This window comes from Etheostoma cragini, chromosome 21, assembly GCF_013103735.1.
Source record: "Etheostoma cragini isolate CJK2018 chromosome 21, CSU_Ecrag_1.0, whole genome shotgun sequence".
Taxonomy (NCBI): Eukaryota; Metazoa; Chordata; class Actinopteri; order Perciformes; family Percidae; genus Etheostoma; species Etheostoma cragini.
Window position 1 is genome coordinate 6,091,827 of NC_048427.1, and position 18,959 is coordinate 6,110,785.

Genomic DNA, 18,959 nt, shown 5'->3' on the forward strand with positions numbered 1-18,959 from the left:
GAGAGAGAGAGAGGGGGGGGGCCCTATCTTCAACCTGGAGCAGCACAAAGCCTGTTGCAAGTGTCTTTGATAGTTTAAGACCGACGCAGTTGTCAATATCTTGCCCAGCTCCCACGCTGTTTAAATAGCAAATGAACCTGCGCCCATCTGTGCGTGCTTGTCTTACAGGGAGGTGTGTTCAGATGCATTCCTGGCGTATTGCTATCTTGAGGCAGTAGGAGATGACCGTGCCATTGATCAACAAAAACCTAGTCTAAATTCAAAAACGAAGCAAGCCATTATTATTTTAACGCCTTCTTCACCTCGTGGAGTTTTGTTGGCATAGTGCTTGTGCCATACACGATCTGCTAGCGCACTTTCAGATAACAGCAATGCACCAAGGTAGAAACACGCCTGGCTTCTAAAGGCAAGGGGAATTGAAACTGATTGGTTAATTGCATGTTACGCCCAAAACACATCTATGAATTAATGAAGACACTAAGGAACCATTTTGAACCTTGAGCCTGGTATATTGACCCTTTTTTCTGCAGTTAAACTAGCCTGGTCAGCAACTTCACGGCGCGTGCTTAGATTGTTAAAATTGGCCGCCAAGTTCTGTCTTGCTGTGCCTTTGCAGTCTTAATTGAAAGTTTTTTTTAAAGAAAAAGTAGAAGGCGAAATGAAAAACTGTGTACACTTTTTTACCTACTGTGTGACACCCCCACTCATTAAAACACACATTGATCTCTCAATGATCAGAGGATCCTTTGATGCTGTGTTACTATGGTTATTTGAGCCGCAAGAGCCTGTTAATTTTATAGCCCATGAATTACGTTTAATATGTAATCTTGAGTATGACTTCTGAAGTCATCATGAAATTATTATACATCATGACGCTGAGGGCTGTGTTCACACATGTAGTTCAGTTCCCTCGGGCCTGACCAAAGGAAAAAAACTGGTGCTTCTGCAGAACATTGAGAGACAAATGAAATCAACAGTAAGAAAGCATCAACAAAAATAATCTGTAAATGTAAAATAGTGTAAAGATAAAAAAAACAAGATTCATCATTAAAAGGATCAGATAAGTGCATGTTTAAAGGGGAAGGATTTTAGGAATGTTTTAATGCCGATTCTGACCGCAACAGTTCAACAACCATGAGAGAAGGTGAAGGGCTAGGAGGTCTCAATTAAACTATGAAACTAGAAATCTTAAAGTCCATTCTAAATTCGATTGGAGGCCGTGCAGGGTTAAAAAAAAAAAAAAAAAAAAAAAAGAGTTATATGGTTTATCTCCCATGCAACTGGCTGCTGAATTTTTGACAAATTGTATGTTAGAATGAACTTAAATAGGTTGACTAAATAGAGCTACAGTCAAAGAAAACATGTCATTTTGTAGAAGTTATTGAGCTGACTGAGACAACTCAGGACAAATGTATATGGCTAATGGTCAAAAAGGAATTATCAGCCAATCAGTACAGTCATTACGTGTGCAGGGCTAAACATTTGCTTTAATGTAAGCAAGGTTTCTCCAAACAAACCAAACTGTATTGCAAAGGATTCATTGTTGCCTTCTAGTTGTAGTCTATTTCTGGTTGGAAAGCATTTACAAATATTGGTTCACAAATTACAAGATGTGGAAATATGTGGTCATTGCACCTATGGTGCAGGATCAGTACTACATGAATTCTTTGTGTCAGGCTGGAAGTGAACAAAGCCTAATTTATTGATACACAAACGCAACTGTTTCCACGTGTAGTCAAACGTGTATGCAAACACATAAACTAACAGACTTCACACAAAGTGAAGAGGATTTACAACAATGTAATTAACAGCCTGTGATTTATTGCTAATGCTGCAGTGTTCTTGGCTCCGTATAAAGGCCTGAGTCAAACAAATGCAAAGTGCTGAGGGGCTCTGGTTCAACACCAAACATTCACCTGAGTCACTGTCAGACACCCTTCTTGCATCAAGCATCAACACACATAAGAAAGACTGAGGTACTTTAATGTGACACCATATTTGAAATTGCCGCACCTTCACATTCTTATGTGTATGGTCTGGAAGTTATTTTTTGGCTAGGCTTTGAGATGCAGCCAGAATAATCTGCACCTAATGCTCACCTATAGTGTACTACTAATCATAACCAATATCCAATACTTTGTGATGAAATTCTATTCAATGCAGATTGTATGCAGTCATTCTTTAAAAATCTCTTTTAAAAGCAGCAACAGACATTCATTACAGATGCCTTGTATTTCAATCAGATCCAAGATCACCTTGCCACTGCATAATCTCTCACAATGGTAAACGTCAAAGAGCCAAGCCAAGCAAACCGCAGTATTCAAGAAGTGGATCCTGCTGCCATTATGCAAGTCTCTCGCTTAGAGTCCCCACCAGCCAGACTCAGGCTAGTGGCTGAAGGGAGGTTTAACAGATTAAAGTCCCTCTACACTTACCCCAGCCAAGGCTGTAATCTGAGTTTCACTAAGCAGTACCTAGTAGTCAGATGTGCGCGGGTGTGGGATTACAATGATGGCTGGTCCAGATAAATCCCCTAGCACCCTGAGGAAACTTGGAGTACAACTAAAAGGAAAAGACTGTTTGTGTACAAAACCCAACATAGTAATTTCTTCTGCATCCCCATTACCTTTAGCTGACGCTGTAATGTTGTGCAGGGATCAAAGCAACACGATATAAACTAAAATCCTAAAAGGCTTACATCAATAACCAGGCTCTGATCTCAGTTTTAGAAAAGCAAATGATCTTAGGTTCAACACCCTCTCCAGTGACCCAGCACTCCTCACTGTGAAACATACTAATGGGCTTCCCTCTTGCTTTATAAATCTCTGTAAGAATGCAAATAACAAAAAACAGCAGCAGAAAAAAATTGGGAAACCAGATGCTATCAAATACAGTCTGAACTAGAAGATTTTACTGGGTAATCAGACTGGAGTAAACAAGAAATTTAGGTTGCTTTAGCAATGCTGTGACAGATGTCTGTGCAGGGGTCAATGACAAAAGGCCAAAATGTAGATACTTAATTGTTAGAGAGGAATTGTGGCTGTCAAAACATTTCAAGATTAAAAGAAGCGTGAAGGGGAAAGAAACCACAGTGGTTTTAGTGTTGATGTGGGAGGAATATACATGGTAAATTCAGATTGAAGCCAGTATTCAAATAATTGCTAGGTTTGCAGCCTGTTCAAAAAAGTAAAGGCAGGTTCAAAATAAGGAGTATAGTCTAGCTAAACCACCGATCCATTCTCAGATAGGGGAACAATACGCACTGGCTTGTTTGTATTTCTTTAAAACCAATCACATCCCTCCTAAGCGGCGCTAACCCCCAGTAGCGATAGCGAGAAGTGAGGAACATCCGATGTCAGGGTTTGCCCAGCAATGTACATCTGTTCAGCCCGACTACATGGAAATGACAGGGAATATTGTAGCATTGTAGGCTTTAGTGTGACTCATAAGAAGACAGTGTTCCGGCTGCATTAACAGCAACAGTAAATGAGTACAGCAAGCAGTAATATGATTAAAAAAAAAACAGGCTTTCCGCTAAAGTACAATACACATATATAATATCTTATATATAGCATGTATTATAATAGCATTTGGATGAAGTGGTGTTAATACAGCGGGTAGCTAGTGTTTGAGCTGATTGTGCGTCTCTGTTTTTTGCTGCAGTGTGGAGCTTGACTTCAAGCAGCAGGAGGACAAGCTGCATCCGCTGATGATGAGGCTTTGCCCTACGGAGGATGGCCACTTTGCCTCCCTGCCTTACCCCCAGGAGGCCTTCACATCCACTCCAAAACGCAAGTCCAAAGCAGACTCCAAGAAGCATGCTCGCTGGAAACTTTGGTTCCTGTGAAAACACAGAGGACCGTCTCCCCACTACTGATGCACAGGATATACGTTTCTGGATCGTCATTCATTTTTGTTCGGTTTATCCATCATCTTTTGTTTAATCACATCTCCCTGGCTTTTTTCAGACCTGGTAACCAGTATTAATGGAGAGATCCACCACTGGATACTGATTCCCTTCTCAGAGATGACAGGATTTGTAATGGGACACACATGTGGATTCCATGGAAAATTCAAAATGTCATGCTTACCAAAAATGGAATCAGAGTTATTTTTCAACTAATTTCTTCAAACAGGGTGTGAAATTACAGCAGGGCAACACATTTGGAGATCAGCAAGGTGAGAAGATGAATTTGATATCCCTCTGTCTATTTGCATATATTTTTCTAGCTGACGTCAACGGAGGCCTATTCTGTGATAATGGTTTAGTTGTCGTCACATTTCTATTCACCAGTTGGGACTTTGTCTTTCTTCCCAGCCTCCAGGAGAGGTTGGCAATTCAACCACAATGCTCTGAGGTCTACATAAACAGCATATCACCGTACTGCAAAGCACAATTTACACTGTTCAGGATACATTTTCTCCAGAGGAATGAAAAAGAACTATTTTGAGTAATAACTCACACATGTAGATCACCCACTGACCATGACTGATTGAAGACGTTCAAAACATCTAAAGAAGAGACTAAAAGGACAAAGAAGTCAGAGATGTGTATTGGAGCTCTATGATCAACTTTCTATCCATCTCTAAAATGTCTCCTTGAGTCATCTGACTTTGAAGTAAAGAATGAATAAATAACACTTATTTTCTTAATAACATTTGCAAAGTTAGATGTCAATGTAATTTTTTCTATCTAAATATATAAATATATACATTCACTTTAAGGTTTAGTGGGAAATATTCATTTGAGCTGCAGTGATGGGGGCTGTGCAATTAAAAAACTACAGTGCATAGGAACATTTCTGATTCTTAATTCCTCTTTATAAAATAAACTTAGTTCTTACTAACCTCACAGTGCACATGGTCATTGAAGTCCAATACTCTAAAGTAAGTTTAGGCAATCAAACTTCATCAGTATAAAAGTATAGGGTGTTCTGGCTCTACTAATAAGTTTAAATATACTTTATTGTTTCAGTCACGAAACCAAGTATATTACATAATTGTTGGTTCTTAGCACATGTGAGCGGTACCAGAAGATAGCTGTGATTGTATTGCTGCAGTACCCTGCATCAGCTACTTAATTAGCTACTGAAACCAAGCCGGAAAGTCTGAATGTGCTACTTCTGATCACAACCAGGGCTTCTACAGTGCAGGGTGGCAGGCGTGTAGCCTTGCATGCTTTTTACAACAATCGGATTTTGCAGGATATTTTCTAGCTTTTAAAGAAACATTTTTAAAGAGAATTACAAAAAAAGTTTTTGTTTTCCCTCTCCCTTTGTTTTATTACTAACTCCTCCTCATTGCTTCCCATCTATTCAACTTTAAAGTAAAATCTCATGTAGTACTTGTACAGCCCAAATATTTGCATTTACTATATACAAATATATAGTATAGCATTAAATAGGGCTGATACTATTTTATTGGGTGGGAAAGCAGCCAGAATCTAAAAGAAAACATTACGTTAACAGCGCCTGCGAAGGCATGAAATCGAAGTCACTCTGAAAAAAACACTGCCGCAAAACACAAGAAAGGCGCCAAAGTGGTTTCAAGGTCATAAAAAAAGCATCTTTATCTACTGTCAAAACAATAAGTTGCAAACTACTAGACATCACTGGTTTGACCTTCACAAGCTCTAACATGCTGCTTCCTGTTGGCTACGTGACTCACACCTCCACTCTTGTACATGCAGAGTAGGTTTCTTTCCGTAGTTGCTGTAGCATCGAGAGAGAAATAGTTGTTTATCTGTACCTTAATGAAGTGCCATTGATTTAAAATGTGCAATACTATGTATTTTATACTGTTATTTTTTTGTTTTTAAATAAGAAAATATGAAAAATAAAAACAGACATCTACAGTGCTCTCAAAGTCTAGAGAAGACTGATTATCATTTGCGTAGCATAGTGAGTTGCCTTGTAGGTTGTTACTTCCATCAAGGCAAATACCAGTTAAAGGGTTGGCTCACCCAAAAAATATGTTTCTCAGGTATCCCTGATGGCATCGAGCAGTTACTATTATTTTTATTTTTAATTACTATTTGTTAAGGATTTGTGAGGTCTGAATGATCAAGTTTCAGTTAAGAGATGTTTGCTTGTTGAAATTTATAAATGTAATTATTTTTGATGCTGTGAGCACCACAAGTGAAATGTTATTCACCTCAAATTGCAATGATGTCTCGGCAGAAATCTCAAGAGACAAATATCTCAACATTTGGGCAAACAAAACTAAAACTATATGCAATGATAAACATTACTATGTGAGGAAATATGTAATTTTGTGAACCAACCCTGCAATTAAGGATTTCACTTAGGCTTTAAAGCCTAGGTCGCGGAACAACACGAGAGCAGAATAAAACAGAGGGATAAGCAGCAAAGGGCTTCTGGTGCACACAGTCAACCTGCCTTAAACAATGTATGCGTACATGTAACTGTCTGATGTTGCCGCAGACCAGCAATGATGTGAAACCATGAGGTAAACTGGGGACAAAGCTCTGAGTAAATGCCCCAGAGATCGGAGTCACCCTCACAAGGATGCATGAAGCTGCAAGAACCAATGTTGCTCAAAGGCAACACTGCTGCTGCTGCTGCTGCCCCCCCCCCCAAGGTGGATGTTTACAGCAGAGTGCTAAGGGTACAAACAGGAACACTAGTGCAGCTTCACGTCTCTTCACATTCTTACACCTTTAACCACAGTCCTCTGTGGTTTGAAGGTGGTGAGTCCCTGTGGTTTCCACACAGCGTTGACAGAGAGCACACATATGACATGAGTTGTTGCAGGGTCAATAATAATAGGAGGACGCTCAGTCAAAGTTTCAGCACAGGAGAGGAGAGGTGCAGCGAGTGAGTGATAAGTGCACATTTGAGGCATTATGATGCAGTGCCATATCTCACTATGCTTCTTTTCTGTAAGAGCTCTTCAGCAGTCTGGCCAGCAGGAGAGAGAGACTGATATGGAGAGAAGACAGAGATAGAGAGAAGCAAGAAGATACTCAGAGAAATATTTGGACATAAAGTGATACAAAGACAGAGATAAAGAGAGTGATACAAAGAGCCATGGATACAGGGAGGTTTCGGATCTAAATGAACGTCATTGACAAGCCTTTGTTGCAATATAGTCGGTCAGTGAGGTCATTTAGCAAAGAACAAGCTTCAGTCAATAGCCCAAGTCCTTCCTCTGCAGCTTTCCACTCCATTCCTTCCGCACACTGCAGGAAAATCGGCAGGATGACGACGAAGCACTGCAGCCAACTATCACCACAACCTGTTGTGGGTTAGTCCTCAAACCTACAACTATGAAAAGTTGAATAGGTCATTTAGACAACAAGTTAAGCTTACTGTCTTGCAGTAGTTCCATTATATCCTCAGTTCAGTTCTAGTTATAGCACAGAATTCATTTGAGGTGTTTTCTGAATGCATTACAAAATATCTAATGGTCAGTATCGCTAACAGGACAGACAAAGAAAAACAAAGGTTTGTTTCATTGATTTGATTGGAACTTTAAAAGCAGAAGAAAAGTGCATAACACAGATTTTTCTAGCTGCAGCTTCTTACCCATGTGTGTCTGTATCGCTCATCCAAGAGCTTAAAATTAGAGGAAAAATGTAATTCAAGGGCATAAAGGTAGAACTGACAGCAGGGGCAGCCGAAATGTTTCTGCTACCATTCTAATATAAATGAATTCACAAGGGCTCATCTCAACCTGTGCGAGTGTGGACATGAATATAAAGATGCAGCCCGCTGGGATGTCCAACGATGCAAATGTGTGGCGATGCTATGTAAGTCGCTAACGGGCATAGCATTGCAGTGACAACACACAACAAAACCGACGCCCCCAAGCCGTCACTGTGATCATTCTCATCAACATTCTGTGTCCACCACCTCCATGAGAGAAAAAAAAAGAGAAAAGAAGAGAGAGGGGGAGCAGGGAGACAGAGTAGAAGACTAATGCATAAATCTAAATGTAAGAGGCTGCCACTCAGAAGAACAATGTCGGTGGTTGACTGCGGTGTTGTGTGAGCAGTAGCGCACAATCTGCCTGCAGAGCAAGCAGCAATGCTCAGCAGCAGCAACAACCGCCCTCTGATTAGAAAGCTACAACCCTACCAGCAGCGCTAACTAGGTCTCATAGCTGTTAACCAACCTTATCGATTAATCAGATTTGGTGAGCTACGTCAAACGCAGCTTCTGTGCCCAGGTACTTATAACGTAAAGTGTTTGAGCAAAAGAGCCATAGTGCGTTTAAGAAGCCAGGGCTTTGATGTGACCTCTAACTACCGGTGAGTAAAAGGACAGTGCACAATGATGCAAACGATTATGCTGGTACTTAAAATGTCAAGGCAATCGAGTACAGTGGCTAGTTAGCTAAAGAGGCGGCAGCTGACAAAAGGTAAGGGTCAGTGGGGACAATGAAAGTAAGCGGTATTTAGGGGAGAAAATAAATAAAGGGCAGCTGCAGCACATGTATACAAAGTAGATAGTTTCAATAGCCACAGAAGGTCATGGGTAGAGCAGTTTCATTAACCTGAAAGGAGGCTGGTCTGCATTCCCGCCATTCAGCAGCCACTGCTGGAAGGCGGGAACACCATTGCACCTACACCACAGGGGGGATGCTGAAATGGATGCACTTAGTGTAATTCAGCTAAGAAGAGGCCTGCGTGTGCTGCCTTTAGGAGCAATGATAGCCTCTTAGACAAAGTGGTAGTTGTGGTAGTCATTTCTGAAATACTGTACATCAAAAGAAACAGCAGTGAAAAATAACAAAAGGAAAAATGGCAGGAGCAGAAGGATATCTAGCAGTGTACAACCTCTTTTGCAAATCCGACTTCTCAAAACTCTCTGACCATGAGCCAGGCATGACGGTGCAGAGCCTGTATCACTGGCTTAACAATGGATGGATTGGCGAGCTAGGGAGGGAGAGTTAGTGGGAGTCCTAGACCCCGTCCTGACAGCTGGCAGGGAGAGAATGGGCAGCAGGGAGGCCTCCGCTCACCTCACGGCTTCATAAGCTTTACATTATGCAATGCGAGGAATGCTGGTAATCGTTTACACAAGAGAAGGCTCACCATTTGCGCAATTAGCTTGGTGCATTGCTAAAATACCTTTAGACAGAGTGAGAGATGGGAAAGGGGAACAGCTAGAGAATCCCTCCTCTAGAAGGAGGGTAAGACAGGACACGGTGGACAAAGGATGAGTGCTGCGGATGTATTATAACACGGTGATATAACACACGCTCACAACCACACACTGGATGATTAGTGTGTGATAACTCTGGGTACTGTTGGCTTTTTTCAATCATTCTCTGCTGGTGTGGCCCAGTGACTGGTAAGAAAATCAGATAAGCTTCCATTTAAACACGTGATGCAGTTTCCTGGGATGCTCCCCATAAAGAAGAGGGGGCTGTGCGCATACACACACAATAAATAGCCCCAGACCGAAGGAGAAAGGATGCTAAACAAACCTATAATAGTATCAATAAAATGAGACGGTATCATATGATTCCCCATTTTCCTATTCCCACTTGAAAGACAGAGAAAATGTTTCTCCCATCACTCTGCTGTATTTAAGTGAGATGTAAATGTCCTTTTAAGTGCCCTCAGAGGATCTCCTTCATCATAAAACCTTGCATAAAAACTATACATGTTCATTACCCAAGTCTCACTTTCAAAGTCACATCCCAAGCTAAATGCAGCTCTAATGGATTTAACAGGATGTAATAGAACGAGTAATAGAATACAAAAGTTGACATACATTGGACTCTTTGACTCATGAAAATGGATGAAGGCTTTGCCATAAAAAAGGCAGTATGGCACTATGACTGATAAGTGCGTTAATTGCAACCAAGTTCCTGCTGAGAGAGTGATTGAGAGAAGTATGCTGAACGGCACAGAAAGGGGTACAATACACAGTTTGTGTGATTAGATTACAGCACAGAGAATCAAAAACTGTCCTATAAGTGAGGGATCAGACAAACAAACAGGCAAATCCACACACACAGAAAACCCTTTGAAATGGCAAAAGCAGAACACACAAACACACAGATTGGCACACAAACAACTGGCTGGAGAAAGATATGAGAAGCCCAAACCCACTCTTAGATTGAGGTGGTGTGAAAGCAATCTGCCAAGGTACACTTTACCTTTGATGACAGCTTTAGAAAGGAATTGGAGTTGTTGTGGGCCTGTGGTAGTTATAGTGCGTTCCATTTACCTCGGAACTCGAAGCTGGGATTGACGTCACACCCCCAGTTGAATGTGTTCCATTTACAATTGGTTTACATTTTTTGCACTAGCCAGGTTAGCAATTGTTAGCAATACCAGTGGATAACAACGCATTATGCTGTTTTTTGTACATATAAACAGCAACATTTACTGAGATACAAATAGTACCAAAGTGCTTATAACTGTATGTTACTACAGCTTTCACTGCTTTCGATGCACGGGCATCCATGTTGGCTTGGGGTACTTGGAGGTTCAAGGGGCGTTTCCGACATTGTCCTCGGAAATTCCAGCATGCGAGTACAAACGGAATGAAATACTAAAGCTGTCTACACATGATAGGCAACAAAAACACTTTGCCGGGCTGTTCCTTTAATTTTCTATGGAGGACAGCTGAAAGTATAAACTATTTCAACTTGGAAATAGTTGCCGCTGACCTGTCGAAAGCGCAACCAATGAGATAATGAGCTTGGTAACGATAATGAGCTGTCGTTACCTAGCAACTGGAACAAACTTCCTTGGCGCCCTTTATGATGACTACCCGCGCTGTGCTCTCTGCGATTTGCTCGGCCTTCTACCTAGCAGTGTGCAGAGAGCAAATCGCTTACATGGCAGCACATGGTGGGTGTAGTACAGAGGCCTTTTAATTGGTGTGTGTGTGTGTGTGTGTGTGTGTGTGTGTGTGTGTGTGTGTGTATGTGTATGTGTGTGTGTGTGTTTGTATGATAACAAGTAGAAAAAAACAGAACTAAAGAGCGCTAGTTGGGGGTATACAGCTCATAGTTGCAGAGAATCAGACACACTTACTATGTGAGGGGAATCGCGGCCCATGGAAATGACCGTCCTATTAACAGTCCTCAGCAGCTTCTCCATGACGATCTGGACGTGCCATTGGGTGGGACCCTGTGAAAACATTTCAGATAATACTTACATTTCCCACAACAACTATCTTCTTATTTTAACATTACAATACAATTTTAAATGACTGATTACTAAATGTCCGTGCTACTTGACGAAGTCTAGGCAGAACCCTATAACCTCGTTTCCAAGTGGCTTTCTGTGATTTGTGTACATTTCAAAGCTTGTCATGTACATTTGGCCAGTTATCAGCTCAAATTGAAAAAAGCACATCGCAATGAATAAGAGCCAAATTACCAATAACTGCTTAAAAGCTAAATTCCAGACAAGGTAGTTGTGGTTTACGGAGGGGATTCCTCCTCTAATTTCAAGAAATACACGCAGTAACAGATCCACCTTTTTCTTGTTCAATGGATCAACTTTCCACCAAAATTCACAGAAATTGGTTTACATTTTTTTACTAAATTCTAAACTAAAAAACTAAAACTGCTTCTTTGCGGCTTTTGGTAACATTAAAAAACCACTTATATGTTGTACTTTATCAATAGACACATTATTACTGCTTTCAAAAAACTTAAACTCTGAAGATACTTTTGTTAAGAGTACCCGACAAATACGACAATGTAGCCAAAAAAACACATTGTGAACCCTAGCATTTGAAGGGAGAAATACCCATGGATCAGTTGTACCGTTATCATGAGTGGGATGATTTTCCATGGACCGGCTTATTAGTGAGTTTGAGTCAGCGCATGGATGTTTCTTGCGGTCTCTACCCATCTGTTGGGGTAATCTTCTAATAAGACCAAGCTCTGCAGTGTCAACATAAACTTGTAATAATTTTCACAGCTCTGTGATTGAGGAACTTGTGCACTCAGGTCTGTGCACATACGCACACACAAATATTCACACAAGCAAAGTGTAACAAACATTTTTCATGAAAACACGTACCCAGACTGTTTTCTGAGTTTTCTTCTGGGCCCTTTATAAAAGTCATACACAAACCTAACACATGATGAAAAAGTCATGTTTTTTGTTTTAATCTATCTATTTAAATATAAAATTAGATCTTTATTCCTAACAACGTATAATTGTTTTGACTTTAACTTTGAAACTCAAATGGACAAATACAATTCCCTTTCTTGCCTGTGTGTCCATGGAAGTCTATGAAAGCATACAGTGCAGGGCGGGTATAAAAGAGAGCAGGGCAGGGAATATACAGCACAAAGGCAGAGAGAGACAGAATGTGTGTGAAAGGGATAGCAAGTGGGAGATGATATTGAGCAGAGTGGATTGTGGGTGGCGAGGCCGTCGTGCTCAATGACGAGGGGAGTCTGGCAGGGCCTGAGGGAGGACATAGAGGTCTGGGCATAGAAAGGTTAAAACACACACATGAATCTGTGTGTGTGTGTGTGTGTGTGTGTGTGTGTGTGTGTGTGTGTGTGTGTGTGTGTGTGTGTGTGTGTGTGTTATTATATGTGCACTGAAGTCTGAGGCTGATGCCTGAGTGTGAGGGATGTAAACTTGTACTGATTTATTAATCAGAAAAACAATTAATAGATGAACCGATAAATGAAAAAAAAAAAGCATTAGCTTTGCTGGCTCTGTGATTGATTTACCATGTACTAAAGAGTTCATCAACATGTTGCTGGAGCACGTTGTTGAATGATGTTGAAGATGGCCTTCTAGCCACACTGAGAAATAAATTACTGACCAAGGCTGACTCTACAGGTTAGTAAATCAACAGTGCTGTAAATGGTGCTCCTTCCAGGGCATGCTGGGCAATAAAATAAATTTAAAACAGCACACTGATTAGTAGGTATTCAGAAAAATAACCACAGTTGAAACAGCTTCTTCGTTATGCAGGGACTTCTGGATCCGCTTGTTATGCTATTAATTATCCAAGGGGGAAATAAATGAACATAAAGCTGGAGAGTTGTGTTCATTACCACATCCTTCCTGTAGAGCACCTCAAGGATGTCACTGAGCAGCTGGCAGCAAGCCTTTGGCTCCTCCCGATTCTCCAGGTGGAACTTCAGCTGGTCCGTCATCAGCGGCAGGAGGATCTCTCTGCAATCTGTAGGGACACCAGCAAAAACACACAGTCACAACGTCGCTCAACACATGGGAGCAGATGATGGATCACACCAGGCAGAACAGCGTATGCTCTCGAAACACTCTATGAAGAAGCATGCAGCTTGTTAATGGCTTCCTCACAGCTCAGAGGATTAAATTAAAACAATGCACATAATGACTGCATTGATTAAACTGAATGAGGCAAAATCTTCTTAAATCCTTTGGAGTATTCACAGTGCATCAGCAGGAATGTCAGAACAAAAGCCAATCAGAGCCATACACTTTGTCATATGATAGCCAATATAGAACCAGGCCATATCGATTCTTCTCAAATATTGATCATTGTCATGGTGCCCTTAATCAAAGCACTTAACCTGCTACTGCCCCAGGGGCTAACAGTTGCTGTTGTGAATTTCAAGTTTGTAATTATGAAAAGTAACGCATGTTTGATAAAATATTTTTCCAGGGGGAAAAATTGATAGAGATAAAAAAATCCTATGTTCTTTATGTCCTTATTGCACCTACAATAGCAAGTGAAGGGAGCAGAAAAAAAAATTTCTCGCTATCTCTGTCAAAGTAAAAGTTGCTTAATTAATTAAATCAACACACCATGCAACCAAACCCGAGTTTGGCTGATGTTGACAGCAACATCAAAAAGTGAATTTCCATATGCAGAGGCTAGAGAATTTGGTTGGCACTTGGACATGGGGGACAGAAGAGATAAGCCAGAGAGTATTCTCATGGAAGGTAAACCTAAGGCAGTCTGCCACAAAATTATCATATTTTTTATTAAACCTCCTGATTTCAATCTTAGTTGTGTATGGGGGTCATATTTAAAGCCTAGGGACAAATACTGGAGTTAGGTTGGTTCAATAAAAAGATGGTGAGTTTCTGTTAGGGGGCTTAAGTAACTATCTTTAATATTGGTGAATAGAATATAAACTGATAACCTGTCTGCAAGAAAAGACTAAAAAATAAAAATAAAACACCTCTCAATGACCCCATGCAGTGCGCTGGCATTGTCTCCCAAACACAAAGGAGTACAGATATTAATTTCATATTAAAAGAAAAGAACGAGAACAAAAGAGCAGCACGCTGAGCAAAATCAACACTGATGCAGCGGCAGACTAAAAGGACTGCAGTACTCTTCAAATAACTATCTTTACATGGCTTTTTGGAGAAAACGCCTGTTTAAAAGGGCCACTGAGTAATGGATTTCAATTCACAATCAATACAATCTCTCTGCTTCACAGATAGTTGGCTTTGATAAGCCAATCAACTGGGACAAAATAAAAACCCCAATTTTGGTGCTTATTACACGCGTATGTGCGCGTGTAATAAGCACCCACACCCACCGACACCCACACCTTTGCCTATTGTCAATACTGCTCAAGGCCAAACAATGAAGAGCAGGATGTATCGTATGATAAATAGCATGAACTATATCCAGAGGTATTAAACATGAAACATTCAGTGTTTTATATCCCCTGACCCCTTCTAAAGGAGCTACATGTAAAATTGAGGAGAATACGTTACATGACAGTATCGCCATAATCGTGACATGACACTGTCATGAACATGTCATAAACATAAAAAAGTCAAACATTTATGACCTCTGTCATTATGTCAATTAGTTAGTCAAAAAAAAAAAAAAGAGTGATTAAATAAGTTTGGGATGTCTTTGTAATGACAACTTGACATTAACAAGGATGACATTACCAGAGACAGTCTCTGTAGAAAATCCACCTCTTTTTGTTTTCATGACATTGTTAACTTGTCATGACAAGTTAACAATGTTATGACAAGTTAACAATGTTCGGGTTGATTATGACAAGTTGACATTAATCAAACTGCCATTACCAGAGGCCGAACGATGAAGAGCAGGTTATTAACACTTAAATATTATTATTGTTATTAATACCTGAAAAGAAATGTTATGGAATTTTAGGAGTTTGTATTGCCACTTGTTAGCCAACCCTGACATAGAGTGACAACCATGTCTGCACCAACATATTTTTGGTGCTATGGAACAGAGCACCAAGCTATCCGCTTGCTACAGCTTCAAATAAAACCGTGTTTTTATGTACATTTGATTGTGTGCTTGTAATCTTCCAGGGTTTCCAACAAAAAAAGCAAATCTCCTATCTGTGCGCGTCTGACATTGTGTGCAGTGTTTAATACCTTGTTTTTGCAGAGCCATCACTCCTTTTGTGCTTCCTCAAAATACACACAGGTGGTAACACACACTATCGCTTAAGTGCACAGTCTTGCAAGCGTTTACACACACACACAAACACACACACACACACACACACACACAAAGTAGAAGGGTGGGAGCGTGGCAAGCAGAGTGGAACTATCAAGCTTGGCCATGAGAGCCCTCCTCAAACTTCCAACGCAAAGTAGCAAACAGATTTTTTACGCTACAGTGATTTTCCCCTTTAAAACAGACCAGGAGAGCAGCTGACAAATTTGTTCTCTTCCAATAAGCCCATTTGCAAGTGATTTATGTGCCTATCCCGCTCTCTTCTTTCACATCATAAACAGTCAAGGTGACACAACATTGTGCCTTCAAAATAAAAAAAAGAGCCAAAATGTCCTTCTTTTCTGAGTTCATTAAGTTCCATCTGCAGCGGGGAATCACATATTCATACCAAACACACTCAACATACAGCATTTTGATTTCAAATGTATAGAGAAAGGAATGTTGGCTTATTGTCTTAAGTCGTCATTCTGAACAGAAATAAGCCCATCGGGGACTAAAGAAATACTAACGTGCTTTTACACAGAAACAGTTAATATGTTAATGACACAGCCTACATGAAAGATAACACTTCAAACATTGAAATCATTACGTGCATATTGACGAGTGTGTGGGGACTGCTAAGAAACTCCATGTTGAGGGTTGAGCATCTATGTAGATGCCTCTTGCTGGGTTGTCATTTGCTCTGAGCATTCTAGTACATTTCACTTTGGGATTGGCTGGCAAGGGACTCTTTCAGGTACCACCTGGGCCTCAGGATGCATCCTGCGTCCTAAGAGCATGTGCACTTACTACAGGTGATTAGACCACCTTTAAAAACTGCCTAGCTAACCCATTTGCTCATTGCAGATGCCATTATCTGCAATAAAACATCTCCAAAGCAGAGCTCAGCTGGATACTAATGTGCAAAGGACAATTCAACTCAGCATTTAAGCCTTCTCCATCACTGTTTTTTCACAGCTTTAAAGCACGCCTGCACCTAATGGACTACTAGAAATGTTCAAATCAACAAAGCATGGAGTCGTTGTGAGAACCGAGCAGCGGGGTAGACGGTATCTACATTCCAGCAATGAGTCCTCTGGCTGATCAGCCGGCCTTTCACAAGGCTTCACAGGCTTGCCTGTCTACAATTACACCAACAGATCAATAGTAATGACCACAGCACCACAAACTGAGCATTGTCCTTCAATAGGTACTCACTTACCTGGTCAAACCACAATTTTAGGTTGCTAAAGTATGAAATGATTCCAATTTCAAATGAAGGCATGTTGTTGACTAGATTATTAGGACAATAATTGCCTAAATTCCACTTGATAATATCTTTTTGTACATTTCTGCTGAGCTAAACAAGCTGATGACGGAGCCGGAGAGCAGCCATGCAAGTGGATACTTGTTGTCTAATTCCTTTACATTAGCCAACTGCTGTGAGACATGTGTTGTCCCTGCCAGCCACATTAAATCACTGTTGCCATTTTATTGGGTTAGGATCTTTGTATTTCATTTACCAACACGGGACAGTATGTGTGAGTGTGCTTTACGCTAAATCAAGACCTAACCTAACACGGCCTTTAGAGGACTGCTGCCTCTGGCAAAAGGCTTGGCCCTCAACCGTCACTGCAGCAGGGCCAAGGCTAGCCTAGCTGCAGACTGGAGGTTGGACTAGACTCTCATTAAACCATCTCTACACCCCTGCTGTTCATATTTGACATTACTACAACATGGCTGAAATACACAATAGTATGGTGCTCATGTGTGCTATAAAATTGTTAATGTGGATGTGTGTGTAAATGCTGTTTCCAGGTGTGAAGGATTTGGAAACGAGAAATGAATGAACACATTTAAATCATGAAATAGTCATCCAAAGAAGAAAAGGAGCGGTTTAGACTTGAAGACTGTGTGGATGGGAATACTGATATCTTTATACAGACAGGTCTGGTGATTTTAACAGTGAGATTGCTTAACTCTCTTAGACAACCAGAGGGATTTCCACTACCCGCTTACCAATGACCTTTGCTGTGGACTCACACAAGGCTGCTAAGTGTGTGTGTGTGTGTGTGTGGGGGGGGGGGGCGGGGTGGTATGTGTTTGATTGCCTATATTACTGCTTTATGAGGGAAGGTGCATGCACTAAGGAATTGTTTGTGTGCTTGTGTGCGTGCGTGTGTGCGTGCGTGCATGCGTGCATGCTCTCACCGTGATGAGCAAAGAGATCGCTGTGGACAATGTCAATCAGACAGTCTAGCTTCTGTTTCACCAAGCGACCCAGAGGAACCTTTAGGATGAACTCAGTGAACAGCTTGCTATGGAGACAGAAGGAGGACAATAATAAGCCCAAGATGTCTGATTAGTCAGACTAATCAGACATCTTAAATCACAATATATAGCGTCAGAGAGTCAGACAAAAGGAGATGACCTGGGATGATCTCTAAGATGCTACCAGAGATAGATTTTACTATCTCAGTTTGTGTTAAAGGATAGCAGTCCCTATTGCAAATCAATGACAAGGAAGTTAAGGTGTCCAAACTTAAAATGATAAAGGAGGCTTCCTCAAAAGGTTCAACAACACTGAAAACACCTGTGTGTATGTATGTATGAATGTGTGTGTGTGTGTGTGTGTGTGTGTGTGTGTGTGTGTGTGTGTGTGTGTGTGTGTGTGTGTGTGTGTGTGTGTGTGTGTGTGTGTGTGTTACTGCAGTTACAAAAGAAAAACTAGATGACAGGTTATTTTTTGCTTAAGTTTCCAATTGTTAATAAATGTTTTAAATTTGACAATGTAGTACAGTACATTGCAAACAAAGGTCAGATATTATATTCCATAAAAGTCTAGTCTAAAAATGGCCTAGCAACCTGTGCTTTAAAAAGCGCCCTGGGCGGTTGAGGGAGTACGGTGCCTTGCTTAAGAGCACCTGGCAGCGCCCAAGGGGTGAACTGGCATCTCTCCAGCTACCAACCCTCACTCTGTACCTTCGTCCTTACAGGGACTTGAACCAACAACCCTCCAGTTCCCAACCCAACTTCAGACAGACTGATCTACTGCCAGCCGAAATTGACAGTACCTTTATTTGTATAAGTAGATTTCTAAGTATTTTTCCTGTTTTCCTCAACAATATAATATATGATTTTGTGCCACAGTAACAAGCATGTGATACTTCAGAAGACGTTTATAATTAAGACGAGCATTAAGCTGTGGCAGATGACATTCACGGTAGACGACATTAACGGAAATGGACACTTGAGTAGAGCTTTTGGTGGGTTTCCAAGGCAACCTAAGCATGTTTAAGCACTGCTTATCACAGTACAGCTACTAAGTATTAAGTTACAGCCTAAGGCTGAGAGCCAGACATAAATGGTGCTTAAAAGTATTCACAGTGGCACAATATCCCATCTTCTTGTTAGGGATTCATCTAAACACAACAGTTTAATTCAAGCGGACACTTCGAAAAACGAAAGCAATTAAGGTTTCTTCTTTCATTCTCCTGGAATACGACATTTAAGTCCAATTTGAACATTTTCTAGACATTTGCTTTAATGTTGTGCTTTTCCGCAACCCACCGT

At 40.8% G+C, this 18,959-nt stretch overlaps 2 protein-coding genes across 6 annotated transcripts in view; one reads left to right on the plus strand and one right to left on the minus strand.

The window, feature by feature from the left end:
• LOC117937029 (inhibitory synaptic factor 2A) overlaps positions 1 to 5,808 on the plus strand; it is a 28,916-nt gene extending 23,108 nt beyond the window's left edge. Inside the window, exons 4-5 of one of the 2 annotated variants that reach the window (XR_004655081.1) lie at positions 3,664 to 4,179; positions 4,319 to 5,808. Coding sequence is in view for 1 of the 2 variants with exons in the window: in XM_034860654.1 (XP_034716545.1) it covers positions 3,664 to 3,847 (184 nt within the window). In the remaining variant the exon portion in view is untranslated. Of the gene's footprint in view, positions 1 to 3,663 lie in introns of both variants that reach the window. The other variant, XM_034860654.1, reaches the window with a different exon arrangement.
• dock1 (dedicator of cytokinesis 1) overlaps positions 1 to 18,959 on the minus strand; it is a 164,418-nt gene that overhangs the window by 88,201 nt on the left and 57,258 nt on the right. For all 4 annotated transcript variants that reach the window (XM_034860643.1, XM_034860642.1, XM_034860641.1 and 1 more), the window contains exons 25-27: positions 17,598 to 17,704; positions 13,015 to 13,142; positions 11,018 to 11,113 (exon numbers count right to left, since the gene is read on the minus strand). In XM_034860643.1, coding sequence (XP_034716534.1) covers positions 11,018 to 11,113; positions 13,015 to 13,142; positions 17,598 to 17,704 — 331 coding nt within the window. The remainder of the gene's footprint in view (positions 1 to 11,017; positions 11,114 to 13,014; positions 13,143 to 17,597; positions 17,705 to 18,959) is intronic.